This window comes from Pezoporus wallicus, unplaced genomic scaffold (assembly GCF_028554395.1).
Source record: "Pezoporus wallicus isolate ANWC-B61680 ecotype Strahan unplaced genomic scaffold, APGP_CSIRO_Pwel_v1 contig_3952, whole genome shotgun sequence".
Classification (NCBI taxonomy): domain Eukaryota; kingdom Metazoa; phylum Chordata; class Aves; order Psittaciformes; family Psittacidae; genus Pezoporus; species Pezoporus wallicus.
In genome coordinates this window covers 5,939,230-5,956,884 of record NW_026635034.1, presented here as the reverse complement: position 1 = coordinate 5,956,884, position 17,655 = coordinate 5,939,230, and the positions used below count along the sequence as shown (strand labels likewise).

Below are 17,655 nucleotides of genomic sequence, written 5' to 3'. Positions count from 1 at the left end.
CACTCCTAAAGAGGATTCAGCATGAAGATATAAAGAAAAAGTTCTCTGGCATTTTGAAATCATGCTATGACAGCTGTAAACTGATGTTGTCTTGAGGTTTTTAGGATCCTTCAGCAGCAGTCTGACAGAACAAGCAGGGAGGACTGGCAGGGACACAGCATGCTAAGTCAGAGTATATTTAGAATATAATAGAGCCGAGCCGGAAACTGTGTAATGGGTTCCCTTGTACCTCATCCTCACAAAGAAAGCGGTTATTCATGCCTTCCTAGACATGACCGATGTATTCCACTGCAGCCTCACAGTGTGAATGCAGCCATGTGTTCGAGTGCTCAGTGCATGTCCTGTCACAGCTGTGCAGTTTTGCAGTTTCCTCAATCTTTCTTCTTCTTCACTTGCTCTGGAGACCTAGATTTTCTTAATCTTTCATTCACAATCCTCATCTGTCCTAGGAGTCTTTCTTCCCATTTTCCAGAAGCACGTTCACTAAGTCTAAAAGATTTCTCCCTGCCCTTGTTGCTGATGACTTTTCTCTGCCATCCTCCTCTTTACCGAGGTGTTGCTGAGGTGCTGTGATTTCCTAGTCTGGGCGCTCTGGGCCCTCCTGGGACGCAGCTCTAATGCTGAAGCCAGGTTCCCCATCGGTTTCTTTTTACCTGTCTTCTGGTGTCACCTGCTCTTAATTTATTCTTCTAAGAAAGCTGTCATGTAAGGAGAAATGAGAAACAACTGACTTCATTCCATTTTGTGTATTGCCTGTTGGTCATGTAGACAATGCTTTGCAATCTGAGCAGTTTCTCAATAGATGCTTTGAATCTTGTGCTCTAACTGCTGTGGTCTTTTCCAGCTGGAGTGAGATTTTTGGGTCAGGGTTTAGCATTTAAAAAGAAATTGTAACAATAGGTTGTAACTTCTCCCAGAATAAATTATAACAAGATTTCCCTCTGGTTTGAAAGTGTTTAACTTTGTTTTCTGTAATTTACACATGGCACAGTGATAACTCATGGCCCACCTCTGCCTAGCCGGGGGGCTTTTGAGTTCCTTGGTAAAATGCCATTGCTTTTAATTTTAGCTATTCTCTTGTCGTCCAAACTTTAACCACAATATGAAGTCTCAGCTTCTAGTCCATCCTTTTATTACAACTGTCTTTCTATGTTTTTGTGCGATATTTTAGTTGATAATGAATGAGAGAATAAATGCAGCTGTGTTTTAGAACCCACAAATGATGGATATGCCAAAAGTAGCTTGTGGAAGATAAATACTTCTGCCGCTGTGGTCTACCACGGCTGGTGTCCTGAATTTACAGAGAGGGGGAACATTCAAAAGCTTCTCTTTTTTTTTTTTTTTATTATTAGCAAAATAAAAAATGACTGCCCTTAAACTGAGGCCAAGAAAAATGTAGGTCTGACCTTTTTAGTTTTCAGTTGTGGAATGTGATGACAGTTGATACCAATCATTATTTTAAATGTTCTTCCCTCGAGCCTTCTTAGTTACAGTGGGATTCTCAGAGAAGCTGCAGCAAGGTTTTTGCATCCTTTTTATTAATCGTAAGTTAAAGAAATAGGCACTTCAGCTGCCTTACCTTCTCATGGTTTAGGGCAAAACTAAAGTGCTTTCAAAAGCTGATGTGTTTTTTTTTTCAGCAGCCTGAGCTAAAAGTTAATCACTAGGTTTGTGGAGCTGCATTCACTGAATGTGAAATGAAGTGTCTCTTATAAAGGCTCCTGCTCATTGTGTTTGGCTCTTTTTCACATAAATGTCCCCACTGTGCCTTTGGTGATAGACATTTTTCACAGGTTCCTCTCTGAAAGTGGACTGATGATTTTGTCCAACATATTACACTCATGGGTAATAAAACCTGGCCGTGCAACTCTGCTTAGAATGGGCAAGGGTGGTGCTTCAGGAACGGGTAGGATGCCAGCATCATGGAAGTTCTACTCCCGTAAGCAGCCAGCATTTTTGATGCTTCTGCACACTCTTATCCAGGCCCCTTGGCACAGTAGGGTTGGGCTAGAAATATCACAAGAGTGGCCTTTTTTTTTTTTTTTTCCCCAGGATTTAGGCGTTTCCTGTCTTAACTGCAAGCAAGAACTGCAGGCATGAGGAAAATAAAATGAAAAAATAATATTAAGAGACAGCATGTTTTTCAAGTCTTTAGAAAGATACAGAAGGCTTCACTGAGTTAAGTTTTCAGTTCAGATTTGATTTGGTTGGACTGGGCTGTTCTGTACCAGTTTTATCATCAGTACTTTAGGTCACTGCTTCATTTTCCAGGTCAGCTTACACTGGCTTTTTCAGAGTGTGCCAGGTGAATGCACATTTCCATTAGTGTAAGACTGATAACGCTGCAGCATGGACATATTCTCCAATGTATCTGTAGTGTGTACATCATTTATACCTGTGCAGATGATTGAAAAGTTGTGCCGGCTTGGATTTGTATTTTTCCATTATTTTCCTTTTTTTTTAATCAGGATTCTCATTTATAAACTTAGTTACAGATCTCAGACAATTTTGGAGAGCTACCACCATCCTGTCATACCATAATATATTCCCAATGAGGTGCAAGGGATGAGCACACTCTGAGTGTATGCCCATCAAAGGCAGAATGAATTTACTTTAGGGAAGTATCGTGTCCAAACTATTAGCATGAGAGAGTATTAGCATGTATGCTGTGAATGCCACTGAGTAAAAAATATATCACTTCTGTGGCTAATGGAGTTTGCTTTAATGATCTGTCACAGGCTTTGGTTGTGCTCAGTTCCTTGCTCTGAATTTGTATTAGCAATCTCTGTTGACTTCTGTTGAAGAAACTTAAAGTGTGACTTTAACATTGTTGTCTTTTGAAAGGTTCTATAATTTAGGATTTTAAGAACTAAATAGTCATGTGATTGATTTAGCAAATGCCAAGGTAAAATAAAAAGTATTTGGGGTGGTTTTTTACTTTGCACTTTGCTGAAAAATACCAGACACTAATATTCAACAGGAAAACCTCAATTATAATATAGGCTTGCTATAAGTCATAGAAAAAATGCTTAGAACTTTCTGAGTTTCTTTATAAATCAATTGGTTGCTGAATGAAAGGATTGCTGTGGTTCAAAATTTCCTTTCATTTATACAGCATTTCAAAAGAAAGCATCATACATTATTTTTGGAATGCCTTAATGCACTCAACTAACAGTACACAAAACTAGCATTAATTTCTGGTATGCTGCTGTCATGCTTTTACCAAAAAAGTTATTTGCTTTCAGGCTGTCAGCTGTTAACGTGTGGTCAGAGCACCGACCAACTCTTTTCGACTATAAATGTCCATCAGTTTTATTTTTCCAATTAGGTACATAACTACAAATGGACTTACACTTTTTTTGCACAGTTTTCCTTGGTTTCAGGAGGAGCTGGGGACACTGCCCCCTTTACTGAGGTCTGTCATGGACCAGTGAGCTCTAAAATTTTGAGGCTCTGAACAGGAAAGGAAACTTTTAAGTGACTGGATTTGACATCTTTATCTTCATAGTAGACTTGTAAAGGTATTTCATCAACAGCTCCTGAAAGAATAACCAGTTACCTTGTAACCTTTATTGGGAATGGGAATAGTTTTTTCCAGAGGAGACAGTCTGTCCTGGGCTATGTCCCAAGCACATCTTGGGTGACTACCCTGAGGACTTACTTAGAGTATCCTTGTGTGTTACCCACTCATCTGTTCTCCTTTCTTCTATTTGATTCTTTCTCTGTATATATTGGCAAGAAGTTATTGGCTCAAGATGATAAACTGTCTACAGAATCAACCACACTGAGTTGACATTTTTTGATTCTTTCTGTGTATGCAGAGCATAAATTCTGATTTTTGTCTCACACAAGTGTTCCTGTATTTGTAAGGGCAGCTTTCCTGCAGTAAAGAGAAAGGTGATTCTTAGTCAAAGATAAGGAGAAAATCTTTGGATCCTAAGTTGGATTTTTCCTTCCAAATGTTTTTAGCGTTGATCAAATATATCCTCCTGTATCTCCTGTTTGTGTTTTGATCATCATCTGCATTTGTACGTATAATAAAGAGCAACTGCAACCTTTTGAGAAAATGCCTTATGATACTCTGTATTTGATTTCTTATAAATAGTACCCCAGAGCCACACAGGATGACTTCATTAATGAAATTCAGCCCCTTGGCTCTAGTGTCATTTTGAAAATTACTATCAGATATTAATGTTACCCTTGAAGTGAGAGAATATTACAGACTAAAACCTTCTTTTATTCAGTAAATTCCATGATCTGTAGAATTTTTATTATAGTTCATCAGGAGCATAAATGCTTTCTAATAAAAATGATGGATTAGAGACAGAGCCAGTTAGACTTCTTTATTGAAGATGAGAGGCTTCTTACAAGATGAAATCTGAACAGCAGCCTGTGGTGGTGTGCACTGGAGATAGCTGGCTTTGGAAGGTGCTTTTGTTCTCTTCGATTGCTGATTATTAGTATGACATAAGGTGATGATCTTTCTCAGATTTAAGCAAACTGCAAACATACTTTTGGCATACGCCTCAGTCTGTATACCTGGGGAGCTATTTTATATCATATAGATATGTCTTCATGGAGTTTCTCTCTTTTTTCCTTTTCCACTGAAGGAGTTAAAAAAAGAATAAATATATTAGGTATTGTCTTCTTTGTGTATAGACATACATTTATGTTTTAGTATATTTTAACTGTGCACACACAGACACAATTATATGGAATAAAATTACAAGGTTTCTACTGTGATTCTTTGCAGGTTTATTCCTGAGCCCTGGTCCCCATGCAGTGCCACGTGTGGCAGTGGCATACAGGTGCGAGAGGTGAAGTGCCGAATTCTTCTTGCGTTTACTCAGACTGAGGTTGACCTGCCTGAGGAGGAATGTGAAGATGTGAAACCACCAACAGAACGAGTCTGCCACCAGGCATCCTGTGACAGTGATCCTGTCCCCTATGCACCTGATTTTTCACATGCTGAAGATGGCAGTGTGATTTATGATTGGGAATACATTGGTTTTACTCCTTGTTCAGCCACATGTCTTGGAGGTACCTTTGTTCGATTGTTTGTTTATCCTGAGTTGTAAGAATTTGACATTGTTTGACATTGATGGGGCTTCTGTTGGTTTCATTGGCTTCTAGCTATGTAGATCTGTAGGAAAATATGCAGCTCCAAGTTTTAAATTATTTCTAGGTTATCCATAGAGTCTTTCAAACTACTTCATTTTCTTTATAATCTGTATTCAAACACCAACTTTATTTGGTTGGCTAAGGTGCAAGAAGGTGTTGATATAGCAATTTGCTTTAACCTTGTTGCTGAAGGAGTTATGGGCTGCAAGGCAGTTGGTGATACCAGCATGTTTCTAGGAACCAAAAATATATAGGTTTATTCCCATGTTAATTATTCTTTATCTTCTGAAATGCTACCATTTTCTACAGCACAGTAGGGATACAAAGTTGTAATTAGGGAGACTTGCTTTCAGCCTGACCAGCATGAAGATCAAGCAGAAGTTTGTTTAGGTCTTAGTACAGTACATCACTGTATAGGAACTTTGTGCCATATATCTGTCTGCAAGTAGTTAGGCACATTCCTTTTTGGATGTAATCGAATATCCCTGTCATCCTAAGTACATGTTACTAGACAAGGTTGTTGGTGTTGCTACTACATACCATACTTTGGGACTGAACAAGTGAGTTCAAGACTGAACTAAGTGAGTTATGAAGTGTTAAGTGGAGGCAGTGGAATTGTGAACACACCTATATATGGCAGGACTGATGACATCAGTGAGAAGTGAAGACAGTTGTACCCATAGAAGAAACAAAAAATGTAGAAAAAGGGAGAACAGAAACAATTGGAAGCAGAGAGCCGGTCTAGGGCTCACAGAATGCAGCCTCCTTTGTACTAATCTTCAGTTCAAACCTTGAAGACAGACATAAGGAGGGATGCCCTAGAATGCTACCAGCAGCATGGTAAGTGACTGATAAGTGCCTCCTTTATCATCTACTACTGCTGCTTATTGATGGGGTTGATCCATAGGATACTAGCACATGTTATCAGAAAAGCTGATGCATCCCATTCCCTCCCCTACCTTCAGTGGGCACTAGGACTGGTAAAATGGAATCCTAGTATATATAGTCCAAGTATATGTGCATAAGCGTGTGGTGATAGCAATAGCTGTTGTGACTGAGTGTCTGTGTTTCTTGTTTTTAATGAGGGAATTATGTTTAGAAATCAGGAAATTGTACTCAAAAGCAGAAACAAGGCTTACATTAGTACTAAATTTGTAGTTCTCTTTTTCATATCTCAACTGTTTTGTGTAATGTACAATTATTTCATTGCCATCTTTTTAATCCACTTTAACTGGCTTTTTAGCCAATATCTTTGTCACCGGTGTTCTGAAACTCCAAAGTTTTTGAATTTTGAGGACAAAAGCAGACATTTAGGCTGAAATGATTAGGATGAAATTGTGCCTACAATTTCACATGTGCATGTTTGCATTACTACACCCTCACATGTGAGTTTGTCTGTGCAAAACCATTCACATAAAACCTGACCTTGGTGTGCAAGCTGACAGTTAATTCAAGGAGCCTGTACTGAAGACGGTAGGTTCATTTGTCAGCATGAAGGAACTTCAAAATGACTGACAAGCACATTCAGCTTACTTTGTTGCTGAGGGAGCTGAATGTGAGTTCTGTTGTTCACTTCTGGTCCTTTCATGAATTTGTGAGGTTGCCTGACCCAGAGTGGTCCTATAGGTGTTCTTAGTAATCTAACCATTTGATATGCAATAGAAATGATCTGTTTAAAGAAGTTTAAAAGAAAATATGTTTGTCTTCTTGAGACTTCTGTGGTATCACTGGTACTATGTCTAGACATTTTCCTTACTTGATGCTCCTGGGAAATGTGGGAAGTTGTCAGGATATTTTATCAATTAACAGCTTCAGAAGTCCCTGTGCTGTTATGCTAGTTAGGTAGCAGTGATTTTTCTCCTTCTATCAGTTCAGGTCGTCTTGCTGCCTTGGCAAAGGCTTTCAAACAGACCAGAAATTACCTGCCGATAGTTTTAAAGGAACCAGACATCTCTTCTGGTTCCAACTTACTGCAACGTACTAACTAATGATCTCACTGTCTACCATTTTTCCATTGTGTAGTTCAAAGGAGCTGATCCATTTCTGCTAAGTTTTATGTTTAAATCTCATTTCAATTAGATGAACTCTTTCGTTACAAGAAATAGATGTTGTCTGAGTTTGGAATATCCCAGTGTAATGTGAATTATATTAGGTAATTTTTCTCTAGTATGTATGTATCTAGCAATAGATATTAAAATAAATTCCTGTGGATTATTCCTTTGGATTTCTGTATCCTCAGAACTCCTATCTCAGTTTCTTCATGCTTGACTCTCTCTGAATGAGAGAAAAGCCTGTAGGGCCTAAGTAGGCTGGAAGCTTTATAGCCACTGTTTGAGCAAGGTTTGAATCCCTGTTTCACTGCTTGTCACTTGCACCTTTTTTGTAAATACTCATACAGACTAGACTTTATATTCAAAATCTCCTCTGGTCCCTCTCCAAAGCAGATGAAAATATGTGAAAGGTACCACTGTTTCTTGAGGTATTAGAATTACAGAGATAGAGTGATCTGCAAAGAATTACAAAACATCTTCCTTACTTTCCAGTTCATGATATTCAGCAGGTTATAGAGCATCAGTAACATGAGTCATTGGTCATTTTGTGTGCTTTCTGCACCATATCTGTATGGCTTGTCATGCAGCATATGGAGTGCCACAAAACTTGCTGCTTTTGAGGACTGCTATGTTGCGTTATGCTGCTAGCATAATTAACACTTCTCTCATCAATCTTTCCATACGAGCAAATAAAAGTCATCCAGACCAGCTTGTCATAAAGTAGACAGCTCCTTTAATATCCATAGGAAACTCTGTGACCATCCTGAAAGCTAAAGATCTATTTTGTCTTCAGTGCCTGAAGAAATCCCAAACTGAAAATAAGCCAACTATGTGCTTGGGAAACTTAGGCTTTACCCTCGTGTTCCCAGAATGTTGGGATTTTTTTCAATCTGAAGAACTTTGGCCCTGATGCAAGAGTCCCCAACAGAAGTATAAGTTTAATTTTTATAGTATTGTGAGTGAGAGGTAAGATGCTACCAGAATAAAGAGTATGCCGGAGGAGAATAAATATTTTTCTTGCAATCTGTAGTATTTCTTTACAGTTGTCAATAATTTCACTACTCTACAACATTTTTAGGAGATATCTTCCATTTCAAAAAGTAACTGACCGTTTTCTGGGTCCCTGTTTAAAAATACCTTGAATTGCAAGAGGCAGGTTTTGATAGCTCAATGTTATTATTGTTATTTATATTCAATTTGTTTCAAAAATTGTGATTCAGGCCCCCTAAAGTCATTACACTGGCTTAAAAATAATGAGATTAAACAATAAATACATATGCACTTCCTGTTGTTTGCTCTGTAGTCTGTGGCTTTAGAAGCTTTAGGGTGCAGTCAAATTGTGTTTTCAGGCATTTGTCTGGACCATAATGGCTAAAAGTTTACTATTTTATTTATATGAAACCTGAGATCCTTAGAAAATTAATGGATTCCAGCCAAATTTAAGGGCTCTTAAAAAAAAGCAATGACCATTCTGAGACTCGCATATAATGTTGAGAGCATTTGCCTACATTGTTGTAGGCAACTGGTTACTCCTATCACTAGTTTCCTTAAGTGCAGACACAAACTGTGCTGTTTTAAGGAAGGAGTGTAAATAAGTCAGTTTCAATGGATTTACAGAGAGGCTGAATGATATGCAGGACTTGGCATTTCCTCTGACTTATTTTCAGCTGATAATACATGTTTTTAAACAGTAACCAAACTGAGACTATCTGATAGAAATAAATGAGTGTCCTTCCTTTTCCAGGTGTAAAGACCCTCTGACTACTTGCACAGCAACTTTCCACCCCCATTTTCTTTGTACTCTAAAAAAGGCAGAAACAAAAAGTGCTTTTTTCAAGCATTCTGATCTTTTAACATGGCTTCTATGATTCATGCACTGTGTATTTCACTGCACAGAAAAGCTCGTAAAAGAATGTAAATGTATGTGGTTTGAATGCTGGGTTGAAATAGAAAATACTCTATTTCACTGAATAGTAGGATAATTACTACAATAGTGCATCAGATTACTATAAAAATACTTAATGCTCCCTGCTGCATACATAATGTTTTAGTTAAATTATCTACTATGTTTATATTATAAGCCAAGAAAGTCGTACATATAAAACTTTGCTTGTTTGAATAATAGAATTTTCCATTTTCCAGTCAACATAGAATAAGAAATTTATCACTGATTGAAGTTCCCAACTAAAGGAAAATTATAGTTTGGGGTGAGAAATCTGATTGTCAAGACATTTTGACAGTTCAGTTCAAGCAAATGCTGCATCAATTACGTGTAGTTATTTATTGAATAGAACTATCGAACTGAGAACCAAGGAGCAGGAAAGGAGCATGTGGTATGTTTTTAACAGCTCTTTAATATCCTTTTTGCACTTAAAGCATCAAAACAGAGGGCCGTTTTTCTTTCAATACAGACCCTTTGGGGAAGAATCACTACTTCCCTGTAGTTAAGTCAAATGGAAGATACACCACATACCAACAATTCCTTCTCATGACACAATTAAAGCTAGGTAGGTCATGCTGCAAGGCAGAAGGGGTTAATGAACTCCAGGTGGCAAGTTGCAGTCAAACCCCATCACCTGGTAGGGCATGCCTTTTGTTCATTTGGCTGGCCAGTTTAGTTTTTGTAACACTGAATTTAAAACTTAGCCAGTTTAGATGGTCTGAAAGGAATCTTATTTAATTTCCCTCCTTCATGTGAAATATTAAGATATTACTTATCACAGCCTGTTTCAAAGCAGCATCACCAGAGTGTGGTTTTCCTGCAGAAACACAGGGAGGTCAGTGAAACTGAAGGTTCGTACCATAGGGTAGATTTTGACCTAAGATAGAGGTTATCTAGATCCTTGACATGGGCTTGATGGCTTGACTGGTAATGTCATTCTGTTTCTGTCACAGCACAATTTCTAAGTCTTTATTTCTCTCCTGGAGACAGTCAGATGTGCATTTCCTACATAGGGAGACAGGAAAGCTGCTCTTGTTAAGCTTTTAAACAAGCATTTTCATGTCTGTGTTATGGGCATGGTATTTATTGTTAAAGGTGTCTTTTTTCCCCGCCTTGCTAATGGAATACTTTTTACTCAATGCTCACATTCTGTTAATGTAATTATCAATACTTTGATAGAAGAGATCTGAATGCGTTGTCAATCATATTTAAGGTCAGGTCTTCTATAAAATTTCCTCACTTCATAGATATAGTCAAAACATTTATATAACAAGGTCTTTCTGAACTGAAAATGTGTCCTGGTGAGGATTCAGAGGTGTACCATAGAGACTGAAAGAAGCTGAAATCTACGTTATTGTGAAAATCACTGCTGATTTGTCTGCAATACTTGGGCTGGTTCAAGTGTTGCAAAGACAGACTGTGGCCTGGGCTGGCTGCTAAGCTGGACTACATCAGAATTGTTTATAGATGGAAGGAACAGTTTTGGATTTATGAACAGAATAACAGTGCTTGGGAATATGTTGCAGAGGAGAGAGTTATGGACCCTTGGCATTGAGATGAAACTGTGCAGAATATGTAGGAATAGTAGAAACCTCTGTTAAGAATAGTGGTGCTGGTTTGAGGTCATGTCATGGGTAATACCATGAAGTGGTTAGTGGAGTTTCTAGTTAAAAATGCAACTCTCTTTGAAACCTTGGAAGCTGGTCCCAAGAAAAGAAATACAACCAGCTGCTGAAAGCAAATCCATGTCCTTACAAAATCACTGGATATAAGTGAGAGGAAGGAAATGGATTTAAATTCCTAAAATGGTGACTCTTCAAACATGATTTTTACCTGGAAACAGCAAAATACGTATTTTATTATTTCAGTGCTTTTTTGTTCTACAGGATTATCATCATTAGCATTGCTTGTACAGGACATTCCAGATGCACGGGGTCCCCCAAATATTGTCACAAACCATCTCGTCTTCATGTGTATACAAGTGAGCTTTGAAATAGAGTAAGGCTGTCATTCTAAAGAATATGATATATAAAATTGGATAATTACATAGGTTTAAAATAAAAGTAGTTCACAAAATGTGTATTTGCTAAGCTGACATTCTAAAGCAAACTTATATTGCTTTTCATTTTGACTCACAGAAATTTGAGTATTAGTAATCTTTCATGCTTCAGTAATAAGATCCAGGTAGCAAAAGCTGCAGATTAGAAGGTTCCAAGAACATTCATGAGTGAGGAAAGCCTTAGGCTGGGTCAGATTTGCTGCCTTCAGCAAAACTATTGCACCTCGTAGCCCCTAAGAGAAAGGTTCTGCTATTGCACCTCGTAGCCCCTAAGAGAAAGGTTCTATGTTTAGTCAGCCATTCTCCTGAGTATCGTTTTAGAAGTTTTCTGCAATTTTTTTACTACATTGTTTGCTTTTTAAAGTTAAGGTAAGTGAGAAGAAGTCACTTTTACCCCAATTTTGGCAATGACAACAGTAGTTGGCTGGGGAGCATTACAGAACCGGGCAGATGTAGCATCCAGTGGTGGACAGACAGTAAAGCATGTTGGTTTTCAGACAGGTAGAATGTCAAATCAAACCTTTTAAATATCACAGAATTAAAGTAGACATAATTCACAAATATCTTTTGAGCATTAAATATATAAATACTTATGTTCTTTTTGACTTGAGGTGGTACTTTTAAGCCTTCTATCTAATTCATGTTCAGAACTTTTGACAACTATTCAAGAGTAAGCTCTACAGAAATCTTGTCTATCTTCAGTGTCTCATGAGTGTTTTCCTTTTTAATTCAGGAACACAAGAAGCCATTGCAATGTGTCTGCATGTAGAGACAAAGCAAGCCGTCAATGAAACCCTGTGTGACGGTTCCAAGAGACCACCACCAATGACCCGTGCTTGCAATACGAAGCTTTGCCCTCCGAGGTACACTGTAATAATGAAATCCTACTGTGGCAAAGAAGTGGTTAATAGGACTTAAATAAACATTAGCTTTCTCAGAAAGGGTTCAGATTGCAGGACTGTGGTCTTGCTTTGGGATGAAATTTCACTACTTCTGTTTTTAACAAGCTTTTGGGGTTGGGTTTGTTTTTTTTTTTTGGTCTTGTTCACTCCTTTTCCACTCTTCACATGTCACTAATAAAATAAGGAACGTTTTCTGAACTAAATCTCTTCCGTGTAGGTATTTGCCGGATTTGGAAAAACAGCCTTGACTCTTCTATGGTACAAGGAGAATTTTAAAGCAATTTCACAAAAAATCCACAATATTTACTTCCTATCCTTACTAAATGAGAAAAGCGAAATCATGATTTGCAGTTATTTTCATGCCTCTTTAGTAGCCCCGCATAGTTCTCATGGCTTCTTATGTTTATCTGGAGATTCTGGGAAAAGAGAAAACCCAATCCAAATCCAAGAAAACCCAGCTGATTTGGTCACTTGAAAGAGCCATATGTGAAATTTTGACATGTGCTGCCTTATTTACCCACTTTTGATCTCTGACATCCCTGATCCTTTGCATGTTGTTTCTACGTGTTTGCAGAAACCTCCTCTTGCAAAACGTAGGGAAGAAGTTAACAGGAACAGGATGTTTTATAGAAAACATATACACATTTAAAGGAAGTTTTGTAAATGCAGCAAAGGTCTATTTATATATTTGCATTTATAAATGTAAACATCATCAGATTGCCAACAGGCTGGGTTTTTTTTTGATGAGGAGCATTCTGAGAGTAAATGCTGGAGCTAAATTAATCTGGAAATGACTCTTATTGCTTTATGGTTCATAGCTTCTGCATTTCCTTGTTACCTGTAAGTTTAGATCTAGTTTATAATTTTGCAATAGCACCAAACCAAAGGGATGTTTCAGCAATCTGTCAATAACTACGCCTTCAGTTATGTTCCTGCTGGGCTCTGTTTGGGTAGGATTGCTCCTTCCCTGATCTGAGGCAAGTTGCTAACACTTGAGCTTTGGGCTGTGTTGTTGGAACAGGTGGCAAAGCAGCCCCTGGAGACGGTGCTCGGCTACATGCGGGGTTGGGATACAGACGAGAGACGTGTCCTGCCAGCAGCCGGGAGGATCTGCTGTTGCTGCTGAAGAGTGCAAAGACAAAAAGCCTCACTCTTTACAAGCTTGTAACCAGATTGATTGTCCCCCAGTTTGGCATGTTGAGGAGTGGCAAGAGGTATGTCTGGGTTACAGAAATAGTTTAAATGTGTTCCTCTGGCTAGGTACTTGAAATTCTCCGGTGTAGTAACATGGAAGGTAGCTCCTAAACTTTGGCATGTAAGTGTTTCAACTGATTTCATTAGAACAAAGTAATCCAGGATCAGAAATACTATTTTTGGCTGCTATGCCAATAGGCAGTCACATCTTGAAGTGGAAAGTCTTTTTTCAGATTTCAGAAGGCTGGATACCAGTTATTGCAGACATCTTTCTGCACTCTGCAAATGCAGTAACCTGGTTTGGAGACCTTGCTTGCTTCCTTCCTTCCTTCTTTCTTTCTCTCTTTCTCTCCTTCTGTCTCTCTTTCTTTCTTCATTTATTTATTTATTTATTTTGTCTCAAGGACAATGTTTCCTAAACTCTCACTAGGCGTGAGCAACAGACTATGTGTAAGATGTGTGTTTTTAAGATTTCTACTACTTAATTGCATTGAGGTGATATGACTTTTTAACGTAAGTTCTCTCTAATACGTTAGCTAAATATTTTAACTGAAGAGTTTTCTACATGCTGCTTTTTTTGTAATTGAAAATAGATGCCATTTTTCGAGAGAGCATAATGGGGAATAGGGGCTTACAGTGTTTGTGTACACTAGCAATGTGGTGGGTGAGTGCAGATGTGATGTGCAGGTGTACAGACTGTTCTCTTCTCCTTAGTGCTCACGTACTTGTGGAGGAGGGATTCAGACCCGCAAAGTGTACTGTAAGCAGCTGCTGACGGATGGAAGCTTCCTGAAACACTCTGATGACACTTGCCAGGAACCTAAATTGCCAACTACTAAACCATGTGCAAAAGTTGATTGTCCCCCTCAGCTGGTCTTTGGAGAATGGTCCAAGGTGAGCAGCCCTCAGCAATGGTGAATCAAACCCTTCAGTTGCAGCATGAGCTCTAAAGACTTCTGCTTGGGTGCATATGCTGTTTGGAGCAATACCTTCACAGAACAGCTTACGGTTTCACAAGACATGAACCTGGACTAATCTGTACATACAGTTGCTGTGCATCCCTGCCTACAACCAGGCTGATCGTAATCCTCTCCCTGAGCTGTATTTCACGTGCAGAAGGAGAGGCTGTAGTTCATTGCGTGCACTCTACCAGACATGTTTAGCTATCAATTATTTCATAGTAGAGCTTCCAAAAAGCAGTTATTTGCATTATTCTGGAATATGTCCTCCTTCTTTCCCATTTAATGCAAACTCACTACCACTCCCTGGTCACAAGATTTATAAAAGTGAATTCAGAAGCTGTAATTAAAGGTTCATGTAATATGAACTAGGAGAAAGGGATGAGTGACTTGACACAAACTGTTTATAATGTGCTGCATTGTTTCTCTTAGGTACTGTATCTCATTGCTATGTTCTCCCATGGTTGGCCATAAAGAAATACTGTCATGTTATATTAATTGTTCCTGAGTTGTTTGCTGGAACAAATCTGTTTTATATTCTTGTTGTCTGGAAAAGCAGAGAGAGTTTAATGTCTGGATAACACAAGGATTCATATGAAGTAGAGTGTGTGCCTTCTCTCTCAGAAATAAAAAACCCAAACCAAGAAGCTAGTTTAAAATTACTGTGTGTGGTGTGGGACACCAAGTTTAGCCTGACTGCATCCTTCCCTTCACAGTGCTCAGTAAGCTGCGGTGTTGGAATCCAGAGGAGGAAACTTGCCTGCCAAAACCTAACAGCAAAGGGCCAATATGTCACATTAAATGGATCAATGTGTAGTGGTCTGTCTCCTTCACTGCTTGTAAGGTCTTGTCAGATGAATGCCTGCAACAGTAAGTATGTTACAGTTTCTTGTTAATTTGGAAAGATCTATTTATAAAGAAAAATCTGTATACAGGTTAAGTCGTTCCTCTCACTGTACTTTCACAGCGTTCCTAATCTGGCATAAACTGAGCGTCATAGTTACTAGACCTGTAATAACAGGATTGTTTTAATTTTTTTTTCTACCAATCAGAAATAAAAGTGATGATCTCAGGAAGTAGTTTTAGAATAGGCTTTAAGGGTACACACCTCTCTCCCTCACACTTACCTGTATTTGATCTGATTTTTCCTTTAACCTTTACACCATCCCAACTGAAAAAAAAACCCAAACCAAAATGTAAATTGACTATAAATTACAAATGGTATTAGAAAAGATAAGAATCCAGTCCTGGCTTGTCTTTTCACTGTACACATTTGTATACACTGGACATTTCACTTGACATGGTGGAATTCAAAACCTGAAACTCTGAGCCAGTGATAATGTGAGGTATAATTTCTATTTTTGAGAATGAGAATCCCAGTTTCATGAGCTTTGCAGGAATTGATGATGGCACAGACACTCTTCAAAAAATCCAGTATCAAATCTTTTGGGGAAGATTGTCTAAGGGAATTGTATGATTTGGGCACAATTGTTTACAATACTGATGGTAGTTCCACTAATTACATATATATAACACCAATGGAAATACCTTACTGATATAGAGTATGTTCAATCGTGGAGAGTAATTTAGAATAAGCCATTCTAAATGCAGGTCCCTGATATATGAACCTGTGCTCTCCTTTCTTTGTAAAGGAGACTTTAAAGGAGACTTTATTAGTATGTAGATTTGGGGAGCAGGATGCTGAAAAGGAAGAGAAAAAGGAGAGCTGTTAGTTTTGAGGTGGGAGAAAACCAAAAGCCTTCATTGAATAGCCTGGTTTTGATTGCAGCTCACAGAGACAGACATATTTTGACCCAGTTCATAGCGCTGTCAGAGTAGCTACTTTATACGTTTTGAAGCTTTGCTTTAAAAACTATTCACAAAACAAAATAAGAAATAGAATAATTACTGATTCATACATAATATGAAACTGCTTTTCCTGGTCTGCGTTTCAGATTAATGTGCTGAAACCCTGAGGTTCAAAACTCCACTTAAAAGCCCTGTGGACCTTCAGGAATGTCCTTGGCATAAGGTTTAATAAAATATTTTGAGCTGCATATCTATCTGAATTTAATTAATTGTGGATAGTTGAATGGCAGTGTAGCTGGGTTGCAAATTGTTTAGCACGGACTGATATTAAAGTTAGATTGTCAGGTTCCACCACAGTGCCAAGAAAGCAGGAGAGTGGACTGTAGAGGGAGTGTGATTGTGCCGGATGGGTGCAGATTGAAGTCATACAAGAGAATCACTGTCCTCCTTATCTCCACAACCCTTTGGAGCAAGCAAGCCCTTGCAGCTCAGAACTGCCTGACAATTCCCTGGCTATGCAACAGGAGGGCAGGGGAAGGCATGAGACATGTCCATATCCACAGTTCCAGCTTGGGTTTAGCAGAAGGGGCCAAGGCAGCGGCAGCAGCAGGGTTTGGATTCGTGGGCACATTCAGGGGATATTTCCTCCTCCTGCAGCCATGGATTCAGGCTACCTTGAAGGGGCAGTGAATAGAAGGCAGGGACATAGCATGGCCCTAGGATGGGCAGATGAGTGAAGCAGACCCAGTGAAGAGTGGTGTGGGTCATGGTATGCATGCAGTTAAGGGCTCTTGCCTTTGAAAGCAGTGTTTCTAAATGCATCTCCTCAGTTTATGCTTCTGTGGGTCAGATGAGCTCCTTCTTTACTGCCTTATGACAGGGCTGAGGCATTTTAGACTTAATCTTTTTCCCTGGGACTAGTAATCATAGCTGATTTTTTACTTAACAAGCCCTATTAAGTCAGAAACATTTCTGACTGTGGGCTCTGAGCCGTAGGAAGTAACACCAGACTAGCCCTGAGGTCACCAGGACCTGAGGCCCAGTTAAAGCTGCAGAGGACCACTGGAGGTCATAGACACAGATGGATTTGTACTAGGTGATAATGAGGTCCAATGGCTCCAGTACAATCTAATCTGTAAGCAAGCTTTACCTTGTAGTAAAAATCGCTCCCAAACAGTCCATTACCTCAGCAGATGTGAGATTGGATGGTACTAAGGATCGAGAAAATGCATGCTTATGTGGCCTCCTATGTTCATCTGACCTTATATATTTATATGGCCTGCCATCCAGAACTCTGAACTTTGTTTCACTCCTGGCCTTGCTCACCAGTAAAAACATACACACCCTTTAGTGTTGAACTGCTAATGAGAGTTAGTGGTCTTTCCTTTTATAAAAAATGAAATGGATGAGACTTGTTAACATATTTATAAGTATGCACTGGTATTAATTCCATGTTGGAATAACTAGTGTAAACAGACCACAGCCTGAAGTATTTTAATTTGTGTGTTTAAACTTACGGTGTCTGTGAGTTGGATTTTGGAAATGGAGGATTTAATACTGGAATGCTTCCCTAAAAATAAATATTTTGGGCCCAATAACTTATTAAAAACAGGATGCT

The 17,655-nt window shown here is 38.7% G+C and overlaps 1 protein-coding gene across 6 annotated transcripts in view; it reads left to right on the top strand.

Moving 5' to 3' along the window:
* The window catches only part of ADAMTSL3 (ADAMTS like 3), a 180,202-nt gene that overhangs the window by 135,011 nt on the left and 27,536 nt on the right, over nt 1–17,655 (top strand). For all 6 annotated transcript variants that reach the window (XR_008975027.1, XM_057429785.1, XM_057429861.1 and 3 more), the window contains exons 16-20: nt 4,754–5,040; nt 11,907–12,036; nt 13,097–13,289; nt 13,984–14,163; nt 14,945–15,098. Coding sequence is in view for 5 of the 6 variants with exons in the window: in XM_057429785.1 (XP_057285768.1) it covers nt 4,754–5,040; nt 11,907–12,036; nt 13,097–13,289; nt 13,984–14,163; nt 14,945–15,098 (944 nt within the window). In the remaining variant the exon portion in view is untranslated. The remainder of the gene's footprint in view (nt 1–4,753; nt 5,041–11,906; nt 12,037–13,096; nt 13,290–13,983; nt 14,164–14,944; nt 15,099–17,655) is intronic.